Genomic DNA, 22,911 nt, shown 5'->3' on the forward strand with positions numbered 1-22,911 from the left:
TTTTGATTTTGGATAAGTTTTATTTTGGCAATAAAACATATTGGCTTATAAGCGTGATTCTTTATGATTGATGTAAAAGAAAACATCTTTAAATTCACGGCGCATGAAACTTCTCACCACCTACTGTGAAGATCCTTAACTTTGCCTCCCGTGGTGTGAAAGTTACATGGTTACTCAAATAAACGAAATAAACACAAAAGAATAAGCAAATAGACAAGAATACGAAATAATTTTTTGATGAAATACAAGTATTAATTCGTTATTCTCTAGATGCAGTGTTTTATATAAAACAGAAGCTAAAAATGAAATACTAAGAAAAAAAAAATTTTTCAAATTGCGTTCGTGACAGACATTTCTGGGCAATGTACTTATGTATCTTTTTGTGTAGCAATGTGCGCTATTTTTACACTATTTTACTATACAAATCTATGAACCTTATAATAACAGGCATGGAGATTTTTAATTCATGCCGAAACATTTTTTGATTTGTCCTCTTGATGACAAGATTACACAGTTTTTGAAGTTACGAATTGAACACTGTTATATGCTTCAATTGGTTAACCTCTGGAATAACTTTGTTCGTTGATATACATCTAGAACTGTCCGTACACTGGTCGGAACGTACTACATTATGTTATGATTGTATAGACAGCCTCGGACGATACTGTCTGAGTCAAGGGATTAGACAACTGAAGTGAAAGATGATATGCCTTTACAAATAGGGTGACGTGTGTCATAATTGTAATGCAAGATACCTAGTAGATAAATAAAATTGAATTGAAATTGCTTTATAAAATATGAATCTATTATTGATTACTGTATCTGATCAAAATTTAATGCCTGGACATTCAAATTATTTTGTATTATACATAAATACGAGTATAATCAATGTTTGAAATAAATCTTCAGAGATAATCTAAAAAAAAATCTTTAAAAATACTAGCCCGACCTATTATTATACAAAAATGTTAAAATATAATCTAAATAAACTTATTTATATTGTAGTTTTAGTACAAATGAATTTGAAATTCAAATAATATTACCGCTAATATAAAGCTTTACGTAATACCCTGACTTGTAAATTAAAGAATAATCCTACACGTCGATCTAAATAGAACTTCATGAACGGGAACATATGTGCGCGAAGAAAAAGAAAATAACAGTCGCCATAAACAGGTCAATACGTAAGTCTATAAGCCCTCGTAATATAGTTCTTGTAGTCCCGACCATTAGTCTTTATTTTGTACGCAGCAAATATGTGAGAGTGCGAAAGAAACTACAATGTACGATGTAATCAAATGAGAACTGTACAACACCGTCGAGAATATTGAAACAGACGAGAGGCCTTCGGGTCGTATAATATACAAACAATAATCAACACCAATTCTATTTCACAAAGTGTATATTGTATTATCTAGCTTTATTAAACTTCAAATAAATCAGTTGATTAATAGGTAGGACGTGTTTATATCTTACTAATATTATAAATGCGAATTTTTATATAAATGTTTGTTTGAAACGGATTTTGATAAAATTTGGCAAACACGAAACATAGTTTGTAAGAAAACATAGGCTATTTATAAGTTTTTTTTATTCCGGGCGGACAGAGTCGCGGGCAACAGCTAGTTCACATATAAATGTGTTAATTGTTGATGCTAGATAAGTATTATAAATACGTGATTCGAGTGTTGATGCTCGTAAAAACATGATATCGGACTCGCTCTAGCGGACCTGTTTTATGTCAGTTCACATTGAGAATTCAAGTGCGATGGACTTCAATAACAAAGTAGTTATTATAACCGGTGCTAGTTCCGGCATCGGAGCAGCCACCGCTATCGAGTTTGCGAAACAATCAGCAAAAGTTGTACTCGTGGGAAGAAACGAAGAAGCCTTGAATTATAATGCAAGCAAATGTGAAGACGCCAAAGGAATAAAACCATTAATAATCAAAGCTGAACTAACTAACGATGAAGATGTAAAGAGAGTAATATCAACGACTATAGAACAATTTGGAAGGATAGATGTTTTAATTAACAACGCAGGTGTTGGAATAAGTGGCAGTATAAGAGATGGAATAGAGCTATTAGACCGTGCTATTTCAACAAATGTACGTCCTGCATATTTATTGACTAGCCTTGCAACACCATATCTTGTACAATCTAAAGGAAATATTATCAATGTTTCCAGTATAGCGGCATTGAAACCAATTAAGAATGTAGAATTCTTACCGTATTGCATGTCCAAGGCAGCATTAGATCAGTTCACGAGATGTCTTGCTTTGGAACTTGGAAAAGATGGTGTTCGTGTGAATTCGGTCAATCCTGGCGCTACAAAGACTAATTTCATGGCCGCTTGTGGTTATAGTAAAGACCAAATTGATGAAATATTTAAAGTTCGCGAACAGAGTGTTCCACTTCTTAAAATGGTTAAAAGTGAAGATGTCGCTGATCTTATAATATTTTTAGCTAGTGATCGCGCGTCATGCATAACGGGTTCAACATATGTTATTGACAGTGGTGAAACGTTAATGTAATTACATAATATTTGATAACCTCTTGCTATCGAATATTTTGGTTAATAAAGGTGACAATGTATACACGAATCATATAACTTACGAAAATATAAAAGAAATGAATTGATTATACCATTATTTCTAAAACGTTTTTTATATCGAATAATGTAATTTTTGTACGAATGATGGAGACAAAGACAAAACGCCTGACATGATAAAAAGGCAAAGTTGCAGAAATGTTTTTTTATTTTAATATTTTTATATTACTTTTATATTTATATGTTATATTGAAATAATATCCATTGTTTAAGCGGCATGTGTGTCGTGTGGTACGTGAGAGCGCGCACCCTCGGGGGATTTGAGGTCTGCAGATTTTTCAATTTTTATTTGCTTTAGTAAGTGCTGACTGTGACACCGTATGGGAAGGCAAAGGTTGTTTCCTGGCTATTATTTATTTACTTATTTCTGAGCATGTAATGTTAGCTTTTATATCGTTTACAGAAAAAAAACTTACATAAGCTTATAGTTTAGTTGCAATGGTTACAAATAATACCGGTAAGTAATTTTTTTTAAGTCGTTGAAAATAATTTAATTTGTATGTACAAGAAAATATTAGATTGAGTCATAAGGAACTTCTGTTTCTTCTTGACTATACTAGAAAATTGTCTGTTATTATGGTAAAGTAAATTTATACCATTTGAAATATATTCTTTTAATCACTAGCTGTCGCCTGTGACTACGTTCGCGCGGAATTAAAAAAAAACTTAGTAAGTAGTGTTCTTCTTATGTTCTACATCTATGCCAAATTTCAGCGAGATCCGTTGAGCTGTTCTGGAGATACCTTTAAATAATCATTCATCCATTCATTTAAACATTCGCATTTATATTAGTAAGATGAATAAACGCATAACAATTTGTTGATATGTATTTATGTATGTATACCTTTGAACAATTTTGTTTCTTCGGAATATACTTTGTATTGAAGAGCACTAGAATCAAACAGCCCTGTTTACGTTCAACTCATGTTTATGTTCAAACTAAATACACTATTTGAATACAATTTGTAGCGTTTAACTAGAACTTGAAACATTTTGTGTTTGAAATGCATCAGTTGTTTGTCTGCACTTAGTTAACATCACTTGAAAAAATGATATTCAAAGGATTTTCTTGATTGAAATAATTAATTTTTTTTGGAATGTGATTTGATATATCACCTGTTTTTGGTAACTAAAGGTTTCATATAAAACTATGTATAGAAGATCTAAGATTGTCCGTTAAACAATCTTAGATCATTGTCATCAGCATTATCAATCTGCCCTTATCCCAAAACGAAACAGACAATCTTAGATATGTAAATGTAACAAAATATTTCATTTTCAGGATATTTATTAGATACGTAATTTTACAATATTGCTGCTCATTTAGGAAGCAACTGGCTGGCGCACAGGACTGCATCCTTGCTAAATGAAAAAAAAATAGTAAGCTATGTGCTCTTACACACTATTTTTTACATTGATGTCAAAATTCAACGAGATCTGCTAAACCGTTCTGGTAATACATTTTAACAAACATCCAAACTTTTGCATTTACATATCTGGTAAAATAGAAAAACCTATTTACGAAATGACGTGAATAATTTCATAAAAAATCACCCATTAGCCGAAATACAGTGTTTAAATAATTAGGAGAATGTAGCATAAAATATGATAAAGTATGTAATTTAGGTATACATGCGAAATGTCATGCAACATTTTGTTCAGGCGGCCGGTTTAACGGGCGTTTGATGTAAATGTAATAAAGCAAATGGTCCCATCTTCAGAGGCATTCGTGCACGCGCCGGTAGCAAAGACCCCCACTGAAAAATATTATTATACATAATAACATTAACACGGCTCTTGTGGCTGTGAAACTTATTTACCCAACCACATACATACACGCTACAATATGCTATTTTATCATATTAAGGACTCACTCATTACGGTGATTATATTTGCATATATACGCAACGTGTCGTTAAGTAATTATTTTAATTAAAGCATATTAAAATATGGCGCCTTTTTCTATATCATTTTAATCACGTCAAAGCATTCTGTACCACTTGTATATACACATAAAGTAAATTTATAATCACGCGAAAAATATTTTTTGTAAAATATTTTACTTGTAATTTAAATACATTTAATAATATTAGAGTGTCTGTATGTTATATTAAATATATATATTTCGTACACATAACATATTTGCATTGCTGATAACGAAACGTAAAATTTAAAAAGTTTTGTCAGTCAGCAACTCTGAGTTTGTTCCGGGTAATCTCCGGAACAGGTGGACTATTTTTGACAGGACTTGAAGTGGAAGGTAATTTGGGAATATTGTAGCCCACTTTTTTAACATCTGCAATGACGAAGTCTGCGACCGCTACTCTAATATATTTTATTATGTCTTCTGCCTATGCCATGTTTTTTTAGCATATTATTAGCGTGTTTTACTTTGTAGAAACGTATTTGAACAGTATTTTCGTTTATTTCGCGAAAACCCTCTTCTCCAATGTAAAATACAGATAAAATCGATTGCTAATGTGATATGAATAAAATATTAAGCACGTCATTGAACATTCAGCGTACAAAGAAAGGGTTTTTGTGAATATAAACAAAAAGCCTCTTACCGCGTCTGAGTATTTAGCTGTTCGTTGGAAAAAATAAAAGAACTGGAGGTTTTAAGAAGGCGCTTACGAGAAAAGTTATGGGAGCTACTGACCACTTCATTTCAAGTATGTCCGACGTTGCGAAGAACAAAAGTTAATATAAGTACCGAGCAAATAGAGAAAAATAAATTCATCTTAGTTTTTATAATACGTCCCTGTCTGATAGGTAATTACTAAAACCTATTTTATACTGCAATTTACTGACAAAATAAATGTACAAAATTAAACAATGGTATAAGTCGATAAGTACTATCTAATTTGCTTACAATTGGACAAAATTGTAGATATTTATCGATACAATTTATTTCATAAGAACTTAAATCAAAATCCGTTACCTTACTAATAATATAAATACGAAGGTTTAGATTTATGGATGGATTTTTGTTTGTAGATATCTCCAAAACCGCTAAAAGGAGCTCCCTGAAATCTTGTTTCACTTTTTTTCTTTAGTTTTTAATTCCCTGCGGATGGAGCCGCGTGCGACAACTAGTATTGTATGTGTAGTAATAGAAGATCGACATTCTCATATTAGACCGCCGCAAGAAGGGTCGTTGTAGAAAAAAGTGTTGAAATCCTCAAGCAAACTGTCATGACGCGATCGGCAATAATTAGTTGGAGTGTTGAGTGAGGAGGAAGCTTAAGATTGATGGCGTGGGCACAAAGGTCTGTCGGTGATAAATTGCCCGATATTAGGTCATGATTCGGGGCGGGTATTTGCCTATCGGCTCCTTTCGTTTTCACTATCAGTCTAGCATTTTTTGCGGGCGGGGCCGCCTGTGGAGTTCAAAGTGAATGCGGAATGTAATCTATCATTATGGTAAAATAGACCTCGCCTTAACTAATTCCTTTTGAGCTACATATCATAAAGGGATTTACCAGTATTAATATGATTCTAATGTAAAATTTACTAAAGAAACCTTCATTAACTTAGAAATTCCATTTTATGTTACTGAGCATGTGGCTATATGTATATTCTTTTTGTAATACTGACATTACTCGATACTTGTAAAATTATATGTAACATTTCATTATGTTTAGAAAAGTGCAACATTTTTTTCCAACCATACAACAGTATCGTCAACGTCGAACACATTATTGTTTTTTTTCACATTTAGGTTGCAAACGATGTAGCGGCCACTTAAAGTCGCAGAAATAGCGGAGCGACCTCTCCCCATAGACTTGCCTACCTTGAATTGACGGAAGTGGCGACGCACACAAAGATAATATTTTCCTTCCTATGCCCTCCTCCACTAGTATGGTTTATCCTCCGTCAAATCGCGGAATAATAGTGTACTGATATCTGCACTAGCAATAGCAATAAAAACTTAATTAGTAGCCTATGTGTTCTCCCAGACTATCTTCTAATCTATGCCATTCTTCGATATAGTTGAACAGTTACGGAGAAACCTCCTAACAAATATCCATCCAAACATCCAAAGTTTCGCATTTATAATATTGTGAGGTACGATTTTACTAAGATTAGTAATATTAGTCATGTTAATGCATATATTTAATTTAACGTAACTCGTCTTCGAAGTAATGGCAACTAGGTAACGTTGCGACACTTCCGAACCATCCGATTTGCATAATAACCGTACCACGCGCTACGTGCTCCTTTATAACCAATTTGAACTCTAACTTTATCACCACAAGGTCGTTATAATATTAAATTGTACAGGAAATAGCAATGTACGCTCTATCAATTCTCGTATGCAGATTCAAAGACATCTGAATATATTACTTAACAAGAAGTGTTTATCAGGAATACCAAAGATATATTATGTGCAATAAATCATTTTAATCCAGACCATATAATTTATTAAAAAAAAAGGATCTTTCGCCTTATGATATCCATAGGCAGCCTTACATCAGAGTAGGAACGCTCATCTTACTAATATTATAAAAGCCAATGTTTAGATGGATGTCTGGTTGAAGGTATTTCCAGAACGGCTGCATGAATGTCGCTGAATTGGCATAGATGTAGAACATAGTCTGGAAGAACATATAAGTTCCTAATTTTTTTTTTAATTCCGTGCGGACGGCGATGGCTAATATAAATTTAAAAAAGTCCAACTGTCTTAGAAACTCCTGACGTAAAAAAAAAATATGATGTAGTATCATAGAAAACACAACTATGATTAACAAACCGTAAAATGCGTAGTGCAAAAAAATGTAGACTAAAAATATATTAAAATCAAAACCACAATAATTCAATTATAAATTTATTTTAGGAAATAACTATTCCACAACTATTTTATTGAACGTTGAATTTTATAAAAAGCTATCAATGTGGCTTAATTAAAAACGCTGCAAGCAACGGAAAACGATGAATATGAATAAGCAATTAGTGAGGCAAGCGACAAAGGATATTACCTAACTAAATGACAGAGTCGGTACTTTCCCAGTGTTACCAGGTGTATGCCATCTAAAACTCCATTAGTACAGTACAAGGCGGCTCGATATCTACAAACAATGTCCGAAATTTCGATTCCTTGTCACACAGTTTGTGTTTCATCACTGGCTGGATAGAACCTAATCAAGAAAGGAAATGTAAACTATGATTAAAAACAATCAACATATGTTTATGAGTGCTACCAGTGTCTTAATATTTAGTAGTATTTGGTAGTTTTATTATTACAATGTGATGTAAATACTAAGCAGACATAAGTGTTTATGTATAGATGTTGGCCGCCACTCCGTCCACGCGGGTTTAAAAAAATTACTTAATTAGGAGTCTATTTGTTGTTCCAGACTATGTGCTACATCTTTGCCAAATTTCAGCGAGATTCGTCCATCCATCCATTCAACCATTCGCATTAACAACACTAGTGGGTAGTAAGATTGTATTAGTCAAGGACTCGTAATATACAAATAATATGGTAGAGAAGAGATTCTTGAGAAATGTATTAAGTCTGAGAATCAATTAGAGGCTTATTATCATTGAAGTTGTTAATAATTCGTAAATCTCTGCATTTATTTTGTCATTTTAAAGGTATATTTTTATTTAAATAGAATAAATGATGGCAACATTATAAGTTATCATTGATTTATTGGTGTGAGGTTCATCATATTATAAAGTTCTCGTGATTTTTCTTAATTCAAAGTAATTGGATTGATGGAACGGTCCTCGCAAATCTGTCGAGCGAACATAATGAATGAGCAGACAAAACGATTTTTTGCTCACGACCTAACTTTACTGTCTTTCTCTTTGTTACGCTGACATCGTGTTACGTTTATCAAAGTAAATAATCGGAATAGACTACCAAGATAGATTAAAAAAAAAAACTATATCTTAACGTTTTGATAACTGTTTGACTATCTTCCACATATTTTACGGTCTCCGTTATTTTTATCATTTATTTATTCAAAGTATCCTAATAATCTGTACTAAGTGGTGCGTACACTTTGTTATTATTTCTAAAAGAATTTCGTATAAAAATCGATTGAAACATAAAAAAAAAACGGAGGAATATATTTTCGCTCGATTACTTTTGTCTCTATAAAGAAAATTTGAATAATTGGTATGCAAGGAAGAAAGCAATAATTAATTAATAGTATAATGCATCGCGTATTTTATCTGCGAAAGCAGTTTTGACTGTTTCTTTTTTTGACTTTCAATGAGAGGACCTGTCAAGAGTGCGCAATTGGTACTACACATGCTTGTGTGCTCGCTTTTTTGTAATTGTGTAGTGGTAGTTCATAGAAAATAATTTTTACTTCATCCTACGAACTGTGTCTGAATTTATTTAAAAAGCACTGCTCTTTGCTTAGTCCGTATCTTAATAGCCAATGATTTTTCTATCTACATCATTTGGGCAGACATATCAACATAGTGACTTACATTATAAATGAAGGTGCCGTGCCAAAAACGGAAGTAATGGTCTCTACTCAAACCGACACGAAAAAATACTCACGACCACCATTAATTTTCATTTTCTCTTATGTCCAAAGACTGCAGTCTTAAGAAAAATAAGTGAGCTCCAGGGAGACTTATTTGGTTAGACGCTCACTTAAGTTTCGCTCACTTAACTTATGGACTGGGCTTTTATGTTTATGTAGCTCGTAATAGATTATTAGAAATTATAAATGTGAATGTTTGGATGGATGGATGTTTAAAGGTATCTCCAGAACGATTAAACGGATCACGATGTAATAAGGCATACATACATATAGAACATAGTCTGGAAGAACACATAGGCTACTAATTATGTTTTTTTTATTTAAATAATAAACCAGGTGTCGCACGGACGTAGTCAAGTGCGACACCTAGTTTAATATGTTACGATATTAATATTATTTTTTGACACAAAATTTACTTATTGCAACTCAATTACTAATTAAATATTATATACAATGATATTTAATAATGTACATACTATAATGTAATCTAAAGTTAATTTACAAATAAACTACGTAATCTTAAACTAACATATTTCTCGATAAACAACATATTATATAAATACCCATAGGAATTAATGTTTAATGGAGTGTTAACCAAGCATTGTTATCTATCCGAGCCCGACGTCCACAGGGCCACAATTGAATAATTAGTCGATGTTTGAAGTGTAAACTTGGATTGTATTTGCACAATAGTTGAAGACGATACGTGTAATGTCTAATTCCGTTATACTCCTATATAGATAATGTGCTTAAATCAATAGTAATGCACGGAAACATCTCAGCTGATACCGTTCTGATATTGTCAAAATAGATTAGTAAAGCGCTAATGTAAATAATAAAATATTATCTACTTATCAAACAATTTAATTTATCTTTTTTCTATCATAAGGTGGAAAAGGAGCGAGCGGCCATCTGAAATCGCTGTAATAGAGAAGTGACCGTTGCTCATAGACAAACGCAAGTACAGATGCGTTGCATACCTTTAATCGACGGAGGATGAGATAAACAGAAAAATAATATTCTCCCTTCTTAGGCATCCTCTAATCCGGAAAATCCACTTCCAATTCCCATCCTTTCCTAATAAGGAAAAGGAATATATATCTAGATTCCCAAATGATCGTTAAATCTTACTTCCTACTTAATTTTATCAATAAGAAAGTTTTTGCATGTTTGTAAGAAAGTATCTCCAAAATGGCTCAACGGATTCCGCACATAAGTTTATTCTGGAAGAAGACGTACGCTACTTACTGAGAATTTTTTTAAATTTCGCGCAGCAGGGTCGTTAGCAAAAGCTATTTATCCATAATTTAATTATTACTTTTCTTGCCTTTTATAACATAGGTACTGACTTTTGGAGTTGAATTTTGTTTATTCTATATAATCGTAGATCAATCATTAAGTAAGTCATCTATTGTCGTAAGAATAAAAAAAATAAAGAAGCGTGTTTAAAAAGCCGTATCAAATTAACAATGGTGGTTAATTTATCAGAGAGAAGTCTTTTGAGGAAGTAAATCCAAGCAATCGCTCTTCCCAATTATCCTCATTTTTTTCGGGGACGACTAATTAGTTGAATGGACTGGATTGCTAGAGGTGATTAACTTTAATTATTAATGATAGCTGCTTAGTAATAATTATAAGAGTCCTCATGTATTTGGTGTTATTTTATATTTCCTTAATTGTATTACTAAATTGTATATTATTTTGTACAATATTTATTATGTTCTTAACTCATTTATTACGTTTTCTAAACCTTACCTAACCTAACGAACTTAGATGGTAAATCTATACAAAATTAGATTTGAATGTTCATCGTCATAATATTTATTCAAACTTTCGTCAGATATTATAATAAACTGATATAAAAACGGCTAAACACTCACGTATATTCGTCCAGTGGCGGCACCGACTAGTTTCGAGCCCATCGGGGCCCTTCATCAGGGCGAGTGGGACTGGTATTAGTGAGCGTCGGACAGCGTCAGTGAAATAATACCATTCCCACTCACCCTGATGAAGGGTCCCCGATGGGCTCGAAACTAGTCGGTGCCGCCTCCAGATGAATTTAGGTGAGTGTTTATCCGTTTTTATATAAGTTTGTCATAATATTTATAAAGAGAAATTAGAATAGGATATAGATTTAATCATTTCTATCTTCTAGCACGTAGTAGTACGGATTCGAAAATGATTATGCATGTTGATGGCCGTTGTCACGTTACCAACAGAGGGCGCGCGTGAAATTTGTTTGTGACACACCGCACGCTCTAACTCTGTTATCTGGCCCGATGAGATTCGTTTCCATGAGTGAATGAACGCACATTTCGCCACTATTGTTTCCAATCACTGAACATATTAACATTCAGTACATACATTACTATTTGGAATTAAGTTAGCGTGGAAATAGAGCAACACCAGAATTTATAGAATGAATTTTGTGCTGGGAACATGTCCCATTGGTAATGTAACATTTAATAGTGTCGCTGCGACGAATGAACCGCTGATTTACATTCCAGTTTTTGCTCTTTCAATTTTTATTAATAACTAGCTACCGCCGGCGACTCCGTCGACGAATAATTAAAAAGAAAACATATTAGTTCCAGATTTTGTTCTTAATCTATGCCAAATTTTAGCTAAATCAGTTTAGTCGTTCTGGAGATACATACAAATAAACATACATCTAAACATTCGCATTTACAATATTAGTATGAAGTATGATGTTATTTCTGCGAAGTGTGGACAAAACTTCATATGACTCTGTTTCTTCCCTCTACTTTCTATTACTTATTTCTGATTTCACATACATAAAGGTACTTAAGATTAAGATAGGATTAACTTGCTTTAAAACACAATTTTTACTACATAATAATTGTTGCAATATGAAGTAACAACTAGTGTAGAGAAAGAATGATAAAAATATGAGAATTGTACACGTTGGTCGCCTCAAACATGCAGGCGCGACCAATCAATAATAATGAGAGTTAATAAAAACCTTGATTGGATCCACAGCCGCATCGTCCGACAATCGGATTTAAGCTTTCCAACAAAATGGATATTTCTATAGTCAATATCATCTATATGTTTATTAGAGTGTTCATTTAAAAAACTATTGAATTTCATATACTGTTATTTTTTTTATTTATTATTTATTTTAACTAAAAAGTACTAAATGTGAGTAATTTTAAAAGATGAAATTTCAATTTTCATAATATGGATGTTCGATATTTTTTATGTCCTGATGATCCGTAAATACAATGAAATATGAACTGTCCCGTACATCGATTTTAATTATTTTGTTCCGTACTTTACCTTACGTAAACTTGTGCAATTATTTTGTGAAACGTTGCAGTAATTTTATTTTAATTGAAAGAAATTAACGAAAGCCTTCCTTCAAAATGTTCATCACTAAAATATATTACGTAATATAGATTATTTAGTACGATTTAATTGTATTTTGCGTATCCACAAGTTCAATTAAAAACCAAAAAAGTAATCACAATCAAAACTGAACATTGGAATATTCCAACAATGCAAATTGAAACACATTGTCGCGAGAGAAGTACGTAAATTAAAAACGAACACAAAATATATGTGATTCATTTCGCATCGCTCGAATTTTTCTTGTAAAAGCGCTCACGTACGGATAGCAGCAAGAGAAAAAGGCATCGCTATTAGAACTGCATTGCTCGTTCATCCCGCGGTTCAGAGGAGCTATTGCTGGCATACTTTTTATTTTAGCACTAAGGGAACAATACATTCGTTACGGGACGTATACCCTCTTAACCGTCTAACATTTCAATCCACTTGATTGAGTAGTAGATTGAGAGACCAGAGCGCGGTTTGTTTTCATTATTAGCGAGGCTTATAGACTACGTATAATAATTCTCATGTCAACTCCACGCATGAGACTTCGACATTTTCCGGTCGTATTTAAAGTTATGAGTGCATGCCTTAATGACGGTTTTATATGTTTATTGCTATGTATGTTATAGTGCGATTATAGATTACTTTTTAAAAAGATTTTGTTAATGAAAATGATAAACAAGTAAAGCTTTGCTTTTTATATGTTAAGCATTTACGTTAGTGGATCCTTTTTTTCTTAAGCTATTAAACCGTTTTCTTGCTTTTTTGTCCATAATATTTTAGACTTCATACTATATGTAGCTTAGGTACTATAAAATATGATAAGAAACCAAAGAAAGTAATTGAAATATACATATAAAAGACAAGAATACGAAAGGATTCTTATCTCACAATTAAACATATAGTAAAAAAATGTATCCCCATAAAAGTATATGGTATGATTTAACTATAGGATTATATGTAGCAAGATTGAGTCAGTGTTGATATTTTACGCTCTAAATTATTCGCTTCGACACAAAGACGTACCAAAGTATTTGGTACATATTTGTGATACAGTTTGAGGATGTCCCGTGCTTTTAATTAATATTAGGACCATAATGTAAAAAACATTAACGAGTTGTGTTTTTTTGTTATGTTAGTTTTTTTTTAATGTATTTTTGGTTTACATTTTAAAGATATTTTAAGAGATAGTTTGCGGGGATAGTTTGGCAAAGCTCGTTTCCTCTCAGGCTTTAAATAGAAAGCCGATACAGTGTTGCACAAGATTGATGGAACATCGCACTCGGTCGGGGACCGCACGGGCGCACGGAGCGGTGCAATGTTGCGAAACGTCCTTCCCTATGCTACTTAAATTAAATACGTTTTCCCTTTATTTTTCTGTTTCAAACGCTTCTTTACTCTAATAAACTTAATTAAATACATTTAATTAAAATACGAATTACAGTTGTTGCTTCGAGTTTATAAACTGCTTCCGGGATTTACCGTGGATTTTTGAAATCAAAATCTCCGAGAAACAAAAGGTTAGGACATCAAAGTATAATAAGATATATGCGTCCCGGAGGCCTAATTTAGTCCTCTTTCTCTTCCCACCCCTTTCTTATAAGGAAGGGATGGGAAGAGGAAGTGGACTTTCGCTACTTCAGCGATTTCAGGTGGCCGCTCGCTCGTTTGCTACCTTATGATATAAAAAAAATATATATTCTTTACGTGAGTGATATGATATGAATTAAAAAAAAAGGTCTTGACAGACGGACAACAAAGTGATCCGCTTTTTTCCTATAAGGTACGGAACCCTAAAATGATCACCTAATTTTCTATGTTACTATGTAATTAAGACCAAACAATAATCTCAGTAGCAATTAGTATTTATTTGTAATATTTAGTTGTTCTACATGTATACCAAATTTCATCGAGATCCGTTCTGGAGATACCTTTAAACATACATCCATCCATCTAAATATTCGCATTTATAATATTAGTAAGATATTGTTTCATCAACGATAAAATGTTATAAAGAACTCTGTTAACGAATGAAGTTAACAATAACTATTATTCGAATCGCTCGTTCCTGTGCAGGTTTATTCAACAATACGCGTACAGAACAAATAGACTTACAACGAACCGGCAACAGTAATTAAAAGGATCGCAAAAAGCGGCGTTCTCACTCGATACAAGTGCGGAAATTATTGAACATTGAAAGTAATTCGTTTCATATTAACCAATTTAACGATTCATTCGATTGCGGATTTGGTAATACTTAAATCGAATAAATATAATCCTTTCATTCAATGCTAATTGGATGGATTAATTGAAGTATATCTGTTACAAACGCCTCGTTTACTGTATGTCTCGAATTTAATTAGCCAGTTTTGAGATTTGGCTATCATTAACATCGACACACACCTATCAAATATATAATTAGAGGATGTTTCGTGCTTTACGCGGATTTAATTGTTTCAAATTAAGATAAAAAAAAACAATCAACAAAATTAATTTTTTAGGTTAATTTTGGATAGTGTCGATTAGAATTTATTTCAGTTATGACTTATCTTCCATCAATCAGATAGGGACAAAAAATGCAATTGAATAATCGGTATTAGTTAAGATTTTTTTCTTATTTTAAATTGGCAGCGAACAGTCGGCCACATATAAAATTAAATAACAAAAATTTCTTAATTAACAAGTGATATCCGTAGAAAAGAATTCAAACTGTTCTGATATAAGGAAATTATTCTAACATATCCTTATAAAAAATGTAAATGAAGTACTGCATTAACAAATGATAAAATAATATACCTAGAGTTAGGCAAGTGAGTTTTTAATGAAAGTAAAGTCAATAAGCAAGTTCTCGTGTTTTATTAGACTGTAAGCACAGACGTAAAGCACAGACGTAGACAAAGGAGTCACCTAACAATGGTCACCTGCAAATTACTGTAGTCTCCAAGGTAAGTGTCGTCCTTTGCATTTGATACTGTTGCTAGATGCTTTAGGAGCTAAAAGAACATGAGATTATATTCAAATATATTAATTTTAATCTTATAAATGCAGTTTAGAAGTACGGATTGATGGATATTTGTTACAATGTATCTCTATAAGTGTGGATCTCGCAGAAATTCGGCATAGACGTAGAACATAATCTGGAAGAATGTATAGCCTACTTATCAATTTTTTTATTAACTCCGCACGGTCGAAGTTGTGGGCAATAGATAGGCTTTATTAAGTGCCTATAGAGATTTGACAACAACAACATAACTCACGCCCATAGAATGTAGGTAGAAACCATAGACCTTTTGGCGTGATCCTCACACCTTTCTCGTTTGATTTGACAATAAATAATATTCAGTGGAAATTATCATTTACAATACAATAATAATGACTGGTTTGATATGACCGTAGTATGCGAATGGTATATAGTAAAGTTGTCTGTAACAACCTCAGTAATTAAGGCTCGCTATGGATCGCATAAATAGCACTCATTTTGAATCCGCGCCTGCAGCGAAGGAATGTTTTCGTATTTAACGAACAAGTTAAAGGCAAAAGCCTTGGCATTCATTCATGAATGAAGTTAAGCACCTTGTTAGAATCGCTCCAGATGTCTTAAATACCCAGTTAGGGCTTAAATTCATATCATTTCAGTTTTTTTTTTTTAATTAATGACTTCACGTTTTTACACGTTTATTTTTGTTTTTTTGATATTTAATGCATGGTCATAAATACTTGATTGTAATATTTACTCCAAATAAGTTGTCTTTTAAACGTAGTTACAATAGCAATAAAAAAAACTTTGTTTAATCATAACAGAGTATTAAGATTTAATAGTAGATATGATTGTAAATAGGAAATATATTTGTTAACACAAAATGTATGTAAGTTATTATAAACATTTAGCTTCGAAAGTAAACACTTAATTTTAATCTTATTTTACTATTATTATAAATGCGAAAGTTTGTTAGAAAGTGTCTGCATAACCGCTTAATGGATCTCTATCAAATTTGGCGTAGATATAGTATAAAGTCTCAAGGAATAGATAGACTACTAATAAAGTTTTATTTTTAATTCAGCGCGGACAGAGTGGCGGGCAAAAGCTAGAAATAAAATTATTTATAGTACATATATTTTTAAAAGGTGGTATGAAATAACTATTAACAACTCTTTAGAAATTAGATTAATAATTTACTTATTCATATCTTCCTAATCTATAGTTTTGTTCGCTAAACCCTTATCATAATTTTCCAAATAGAGACGACACGAAGTTCCTTCCCGTCTCATCTTGTTAATATGATGACATAATGAAGCGATAGCGCTCTGAATTCCCGCGCGTCTAAAACTTCTCCATATTGCATAAGTTTTCGAATTTCCCGGTAACCTAGTTACGATCAGGGAAGAAACATTGTCGCCGGCGGCAACTTTAAAATATTTTTCCTTCAGAATACCAGCTGCAGATCACATTTTTATAGATTCTCGAATATGTATGCATAAAGAATTTATTGTTTCGTAAGTTTTGGTGAAGCTAATAACTAAATTATTTATTGTGGGTTTTTAAGACCGAAATTCACGTTTAAAATCTATTGTTTTCTCTGTTTTGTCAATGACTATACGTTTTATACAGAGATTTTGGTCTTGGAAACCTACGATTAGTTATTTTGCATAGTTTAATCTAGTTACCTTACTTTTGGCCAGTACCAAAATTTGTATGCTGCAAAATTTGCATTAAAGTCCTCAGTCTGTGTTCCGGTAGCTTGTAATTAAAATATTTTCGCCTGTTGTAGCGCGATGTTGTACGTCTAGACGGCAAACTGCTGCCCCCGGGGCTAGCACAAAAGAGACATAAAAGTCTATTCTTCATCTTTTTTCACCTTGTTATTAGTTGATACTCAGTACAAGGCTGTCAAATATTTACATTAGTAAATACTTGAGACTCAAAAAATGTATTTATTACTTCGTTGTTGCTCGTATTTACCCGAGTCTTATTATATAATAAATTAATAATAATTGTGTAATTAAGGTAGAAACGCGCATTGTATTTGATAAAATGGCCTTCAATTAGGATATTTACAGTTTTCAATAACTAAAAACCTAGTATAAATCAAATGGACACGACAGACCGCCGGGTTCCATCCACACTACCTGGCTGGCTGCCATTCCACAACTCTTGCCTCGCACAGCCGTGTAGTGGAACGGTCTGTCCTCGGCGGTATTTCCAAACCAATACGACTTAGGGACCTTCAAGAAGCGAGCATACCATTTACTCAAAGGCCAACAACGCATCTGCAGTACCTCTGGTGTTGCAGATATCCATGGGTGTCGTTGATCACCTCGGTGTTCCCGCCGCTCGTTTGCCCCCTTCTCTTATAAAAAAATTGTTCATTAATTATTAGTAGGTTCTTTTAATAGGCTTAGTAGGTATGTTAGGTTCTATTGTCTTTGTTAAGAAAATATGTACAAAACTTATTTCGTACTTTATTTTTAAGTTTAATTAATAAAAAGTTCTATAAGTAGTATCTACATTGACTAAGTTTAATGTTAAAATGTAAATTTTTCGATATTACACGGTTGATATTTTATAAAAACTTATTTAGTTGCAATACTGAAAATTCAAAGTTTAGTACTGAAAAGTTGTAAATTTGGGCTTTGTTGCGAATGTGAAAACTAACTCGTTGCACTCTGTTTTGCGCCTTCGACTCGGTGTTGTTTGTTTTAACAAAGCAAAACAAAGGCCTATCTACTAATTACCTTCTTAATCAAATTGTAGTACAGTTGTTCTTATATATTAAATTGTCGTGTCACAATATTAGCCATACTCCTTTAAAACGGTTTGACCGGTGAAATTTTATATGCATATTCAATAGTTTTGAGCATCGCCTACTATCTATTTTTCAATTCCGCGCAAATAGAGTCTAAGGAGTCAGTTAGTTTACCTATAAATTTACAAAAATGTAACCATTCATAGTCGCTCTTTTAAAGGTTTAAAAAAAATATTGAAGGAACTATATTATTATTGTAATATGGTTCTACAACTTTTGTAAACTTCCTTTAAAAATCCTGTGTTGGGAATTTGATGCTTTTGCGCCTCCCAGCAAAAGCGGCAATAACTAGGTTACTAAAACTAAAATGAAAACTTTAGCAATATATGTTGCAGGGAAAAGTTTGCGATGCACGGAGATGCAGTTATAATAACTTCGTATATTTTATTTTATGATCAAAGATATTTACCTGGAATTCGGAATAGCTGTATGAAAATTGCTTTTTCTTTTATAAATTTCTCGATATTTTTATTTGGATTAACTGGGATAAAATTCTCTGGTTATTCGCTATATAATGACTTCAGATTATAACCAAGAGTAGAATAATCGTAATTTATTAAAAACTAAAATGAATAATCTATATTTTAAACTTGTCTCTAAGTTAGGACTCAAAGTCTTGGTTATATCTCTATTTATGACAATTAATAAACAAAAACTTCTTTGTTTTTTATGGTCAATATTAGATGCCTACGACTCCGTCCGCGCGAACTTAAAAAATATAATTTGTAGCCTATGTGTTCTTCCAGATAATGTTCTATATGTATGCCAAATATCATCGAGGTCCGTTGAGCCGTTCTCGGGAAACCTTCAACAAATATCTATCTATCCATACATCCAAACATTTGCATTTATAATATTAGTATGATTACAAGCAATATAAACCGAATCTAACATGAAGCTAGTTGTAAAGTTTAAAATGTCCAAAATGAATAGAAAGTTACAAGAATAATTTGTTTGTAAATATATGAATTTAAATTCTTAAAGTTTCCAGACTTAGCCTTGTTTACAAATGTACTTAAGGAGTTCTTAACAAACTCGCTAATACAAGTTCATTTTTATTCCTGTTTAAATGGCGTACAGTTTTGCAATGAGCGCTGCATACTGCAAAGAAATATAAACGTATTTTTATATGTAAAACCGTAAAGCCTACATTATGAACAAAGTTTTAGTCCGCAACGAAAGCAAACTGTGAAAATTTATTTGAAATACTGACCTATTTTATAATTTCACTTTTATAATTATGTTTTAAGCATAAATCATATGTTCCTTGGTTGGTTAACGTGATAATATCGTTTAATAATCCAAAGATTATAGTAAACAATAAGAACTATGAAGACTTCTGTCTTAATGGTTAACGAAATACTAAATACAATTAAAATATGCTTATTAATTTTTTAGGTAACCTTCGTAAAACTTGAAAAGCAGACAATTTATGGTAATGTATATTCATTTTTAAACATATTCTCAGAAATTAATAAATTATTCATTTGTCTGCAATTTTTTATAATATATCTTAAGTCACACAAAAACCAAATGCATTTTTTTAATATTTTATAAGTTAAGGTGTTGTTACACGGGTCAATCGAGTAAAAACAAAACACAACATCTAACTGATATTTTAAATGCAAAAGTTTCGATGGATGGATGGATGTTTTTTGAAGATATCTCTAAAACAGCTGAACGGCTCTCGATGAAATTTGACATATAAAAGAACAAAGTCTGTAAGAAAGTTACTAGTTTTGTTTTTTATAATTCCAAGCGAATGGAGACGCGGGCGACAGCTAGTTAAATAATAAATGTGGCGCTGCCGAAAGTCATTACATTCCTCAAAGAGTTGAGGGATTTTCAAAAAGGAATCTGGGTCGCGTGTCTCCTGTCCAAAGCGAGATAAAAGCAGCCGTATAAAAGCGGCTGACCATTGCAATAGGCAAGACCCACTAAAAGCACATCCCATACGAATGGCGCAAAGCGTTTATTGCTTTCAATTCTGAAACTATTCAAGCGATGGGATTGTTTTTAAAGATATAAATTACTTTATGTTGTCCGCGACTCCGTACGTGCGGAATTAAATAGAAACTTAATTAGTAGCCTATATGTTCGTCCAGACTATGTTCTACATCTATGCCAAATTTCCTCAAGATCCGTTTAGCCATTCTGAAGGTACTTTCAAACAAACATCCATCCATCTATGCGTATCCAATATATTAAGTTAGATTTTAGTATATTCCTTTATATATAAACTTCTACAACACCAGAGGAAATAATGCGTTGCCAAAACTGATTCTTTATTATTATAGAAGTTCTAAGTGTTTTGAAGAATCTAAAGGTTTTTTGCTATTTTCTTTAAAAATATTTGAAAAGTTTAAAATGAATTTGTCCGCACTAGTGGAAGTTGCAAAGTTCGTATCACGTTTAAAAGTTTAAGACAACCAGGTCAAAGAAGACGAAAGATCGTGGCTACCTGCTTTTCACAAATTTACGTAAAACTGACGCATGAACTATTTTTGCAGGATACTAAGTAAGAATTTTCATTCTCTTCAGACACTCTCTTAAAAACATATCTCGTTTTTGTTTTAGCAGTTAAGATTAATATGAAGGGCTTATTTCGCAGTTTCTTCGCAAACGGCCACCTGAATTCGCCGAATTCTGCAAATGCATACCTTTAATACCTTTCTATGCTCCTTCACCAAATACACTATGTAAAGTAATTTCATTCAATAATCTGATATTTAAGATACCAGAAAAAATAGAGAAATAGAGGCTTTTGATAAATTTATTTTAACAGAATAAATACTTTATTGTAATACTTTTATACAAATTTACGTCGGAGCCTTCATTCCGAAACTAGAGCCGATCTGATATTTCCATAAAGGTGGTCATCTGAAATTACATCAATGCACTAGTTTCACCCATAAAGTCGGAGCGTATCTGTTTCATGCAATATAACGACATTTTTATGCGTTGCCAGTCCTAACGCCACCTCATAAACTCCGTTCACTAGCAAATTCAATTCAATACTAACTTTTATGATTTCACTCTGCATTTTACTTGCTACTGTTCATATTTTAATAAAGTTAAATTGCCTTCATGTTTGCATACTCATTCATCAATTAAGGTAATTTAAATGGGTATTGTTTTATGTCTTAAAAGCTGTCGACTCGAAATTAAAAAGCGTTATTTCAAACTATTTTCTGCATCTGTGCCAAATTTAATCGCGATCCGTTAAACCGTTGTTACCTTCTAAGAAACATCCATCCATACATTCAATGAGGCTTGAAACATTTTAGTAACCAATTGGTTTCAAAGACTGTTTTATTTTGTTATTTAGTTTCAAGCTATCCGTACAATAATCGAACACAATAAAGTCGCGTAGTTTGAACGTATTTTCTTTTTCTATCCCAAAGTTTGCAAAAAGGGGAAAAGTTTTTAATTCCATTTCCACGTTGAAATTTTATTGTATGGCTTACTTCACAAAGTTTACAGGTAACTCGGTCAAAGGAGATGAAAGGCCTTTCCTGCTTCAATACTTTCAAAATGTTGTTCACGTACGTTACTTTAACTGGAACAACTATTTTCTTAAACAATATATGGAATTAAGTCTTTAAATAAACATGTTAATTATCTCTAATTTCTCTCTTAACTCTTTCATTTACCAGAATGTAGGAAATAATTTATTAGATTATTTGCAGTTGTAGTCAAATTTTTCTTCAACTGTTGATTTTAGTTACTCCTCATTTTAAGAATATTAGTGGGAATTACTTCAAACGCCGCATTGCACCATCTCCGGGGGCATGTAAGTGTAATTAGTAAAGCGGTTTAGTTCTCGCGCCGCGGAAATCCGGCGTATTATCTAAATATTATTTCATAGATAGTAAATTTCTAATTATTTCTATTTTAAAACAAGAACAACCGATTACCAAGAGTACGCTTTGATTTTTTTTTATAGGAATATTATTTCCACTGAGCCAAAATTAATTACAGTATTGGTTAAATATTTCTTTCAACGTTTAAGAAAAAATCAACTCGTCTTTCCTTGGGTTTCTGAAACCAATTATCGTTTAAAACATATTGTTGTCTCTGGTTTGTCCAAGAGGCCTCATTTAGTCCTCTTTCCCTTCCCATCCTTTTTCTTTTAAGGAAAGGATCGGAAGTAGAAGTGGACTTTCCGGATGAGAGGATGCATGGAAAGGGAAGATATTTTCTTTCTGTGCATCCTCTCCTCCGTCGATTAAAGGTAGGCAACGCATATGCAATGGCATATGTCTATGGGAAACGGTCGCTTCGCTATTTCAGCGATTTCAGGTGGCCGCTCGCTCGTTTGTCACCTTATTATATAAAAAAAAGATAATAAAGACGACGATGTGTTTTATACAGAGATCTTGGTCTTTTAAAGCAATGATTAGTCATCTAGTAAATTAAATTGTTTAATAAAAATTAAATTAAATTAAACTTTAAGTTTAAACTTTCGACTTAACAGTTTTCTTAAATAATTAGTTAAATACCAGCCATTGTAACTATCATTGTTTGTTGCTTTGCTATTTATATGAAAATAGGAACGAACAAAGCGACTCTAATTTGTTGTAATCAGCTTCCGAGAATTTAATTAAAGGGATTCAATGATTGCTTCCACAAATTTA

At 32.5% G+C, this 22,911-nt stretch overlaps 2 protein-coding genes across 2 annotated transcripts in view; both read left to right on the forward strand.

Annotated features, from left to right (window-relative positions):
- Positions 1-22,911, forward strand: part of Sema2a (Semaphorin 2a) — a 303,390-nt gene that overhangs the window by 86,328 nt on the left and 194,151 nt on the right. The window lies entirely within an intron of this gene.
- Positions 1,703-2,661, forward strand: LOC106121683 (glucose 1-dehydrogenase 3). The gene has a single exon (XM_013317431.1). The coding sequence runs from the start codon at positions 1,739-1,741 to the stop codon at positions 2,531-2,533; it is 795 nt and encodes a 264-aa protein (XP_013172885.1). The 5' UTR covers positions 1,703-1,738; the 3' UTR covers positions 2,534-2,661.

The sequence above is a fragment of the Papilio xuthus genome, unplaced genomic scaffold (genome assembly GCF_000836235.2).
Source record: "Papilio xuthus unplaced genomic scaffold, Pxut_1.1 DF826938.1, whole genome shotgun sequence".
Lineage (NCBI taxonomy): Eukaryota > Metazoa > Arthropoda > Insecta > Lepidoptera > Papilionidae > Papilio > Papilio xuthus.

Bases quoted from the DNA above. Each gene is read 5' to 3' on its own strand.
- LOC106121683 (XM_013317431.1), top strand. From the start codon at position 1,739: ATGTCAGTTCACATTGAGAATTCAAGTGCGATGGACTTCAATAACAAA.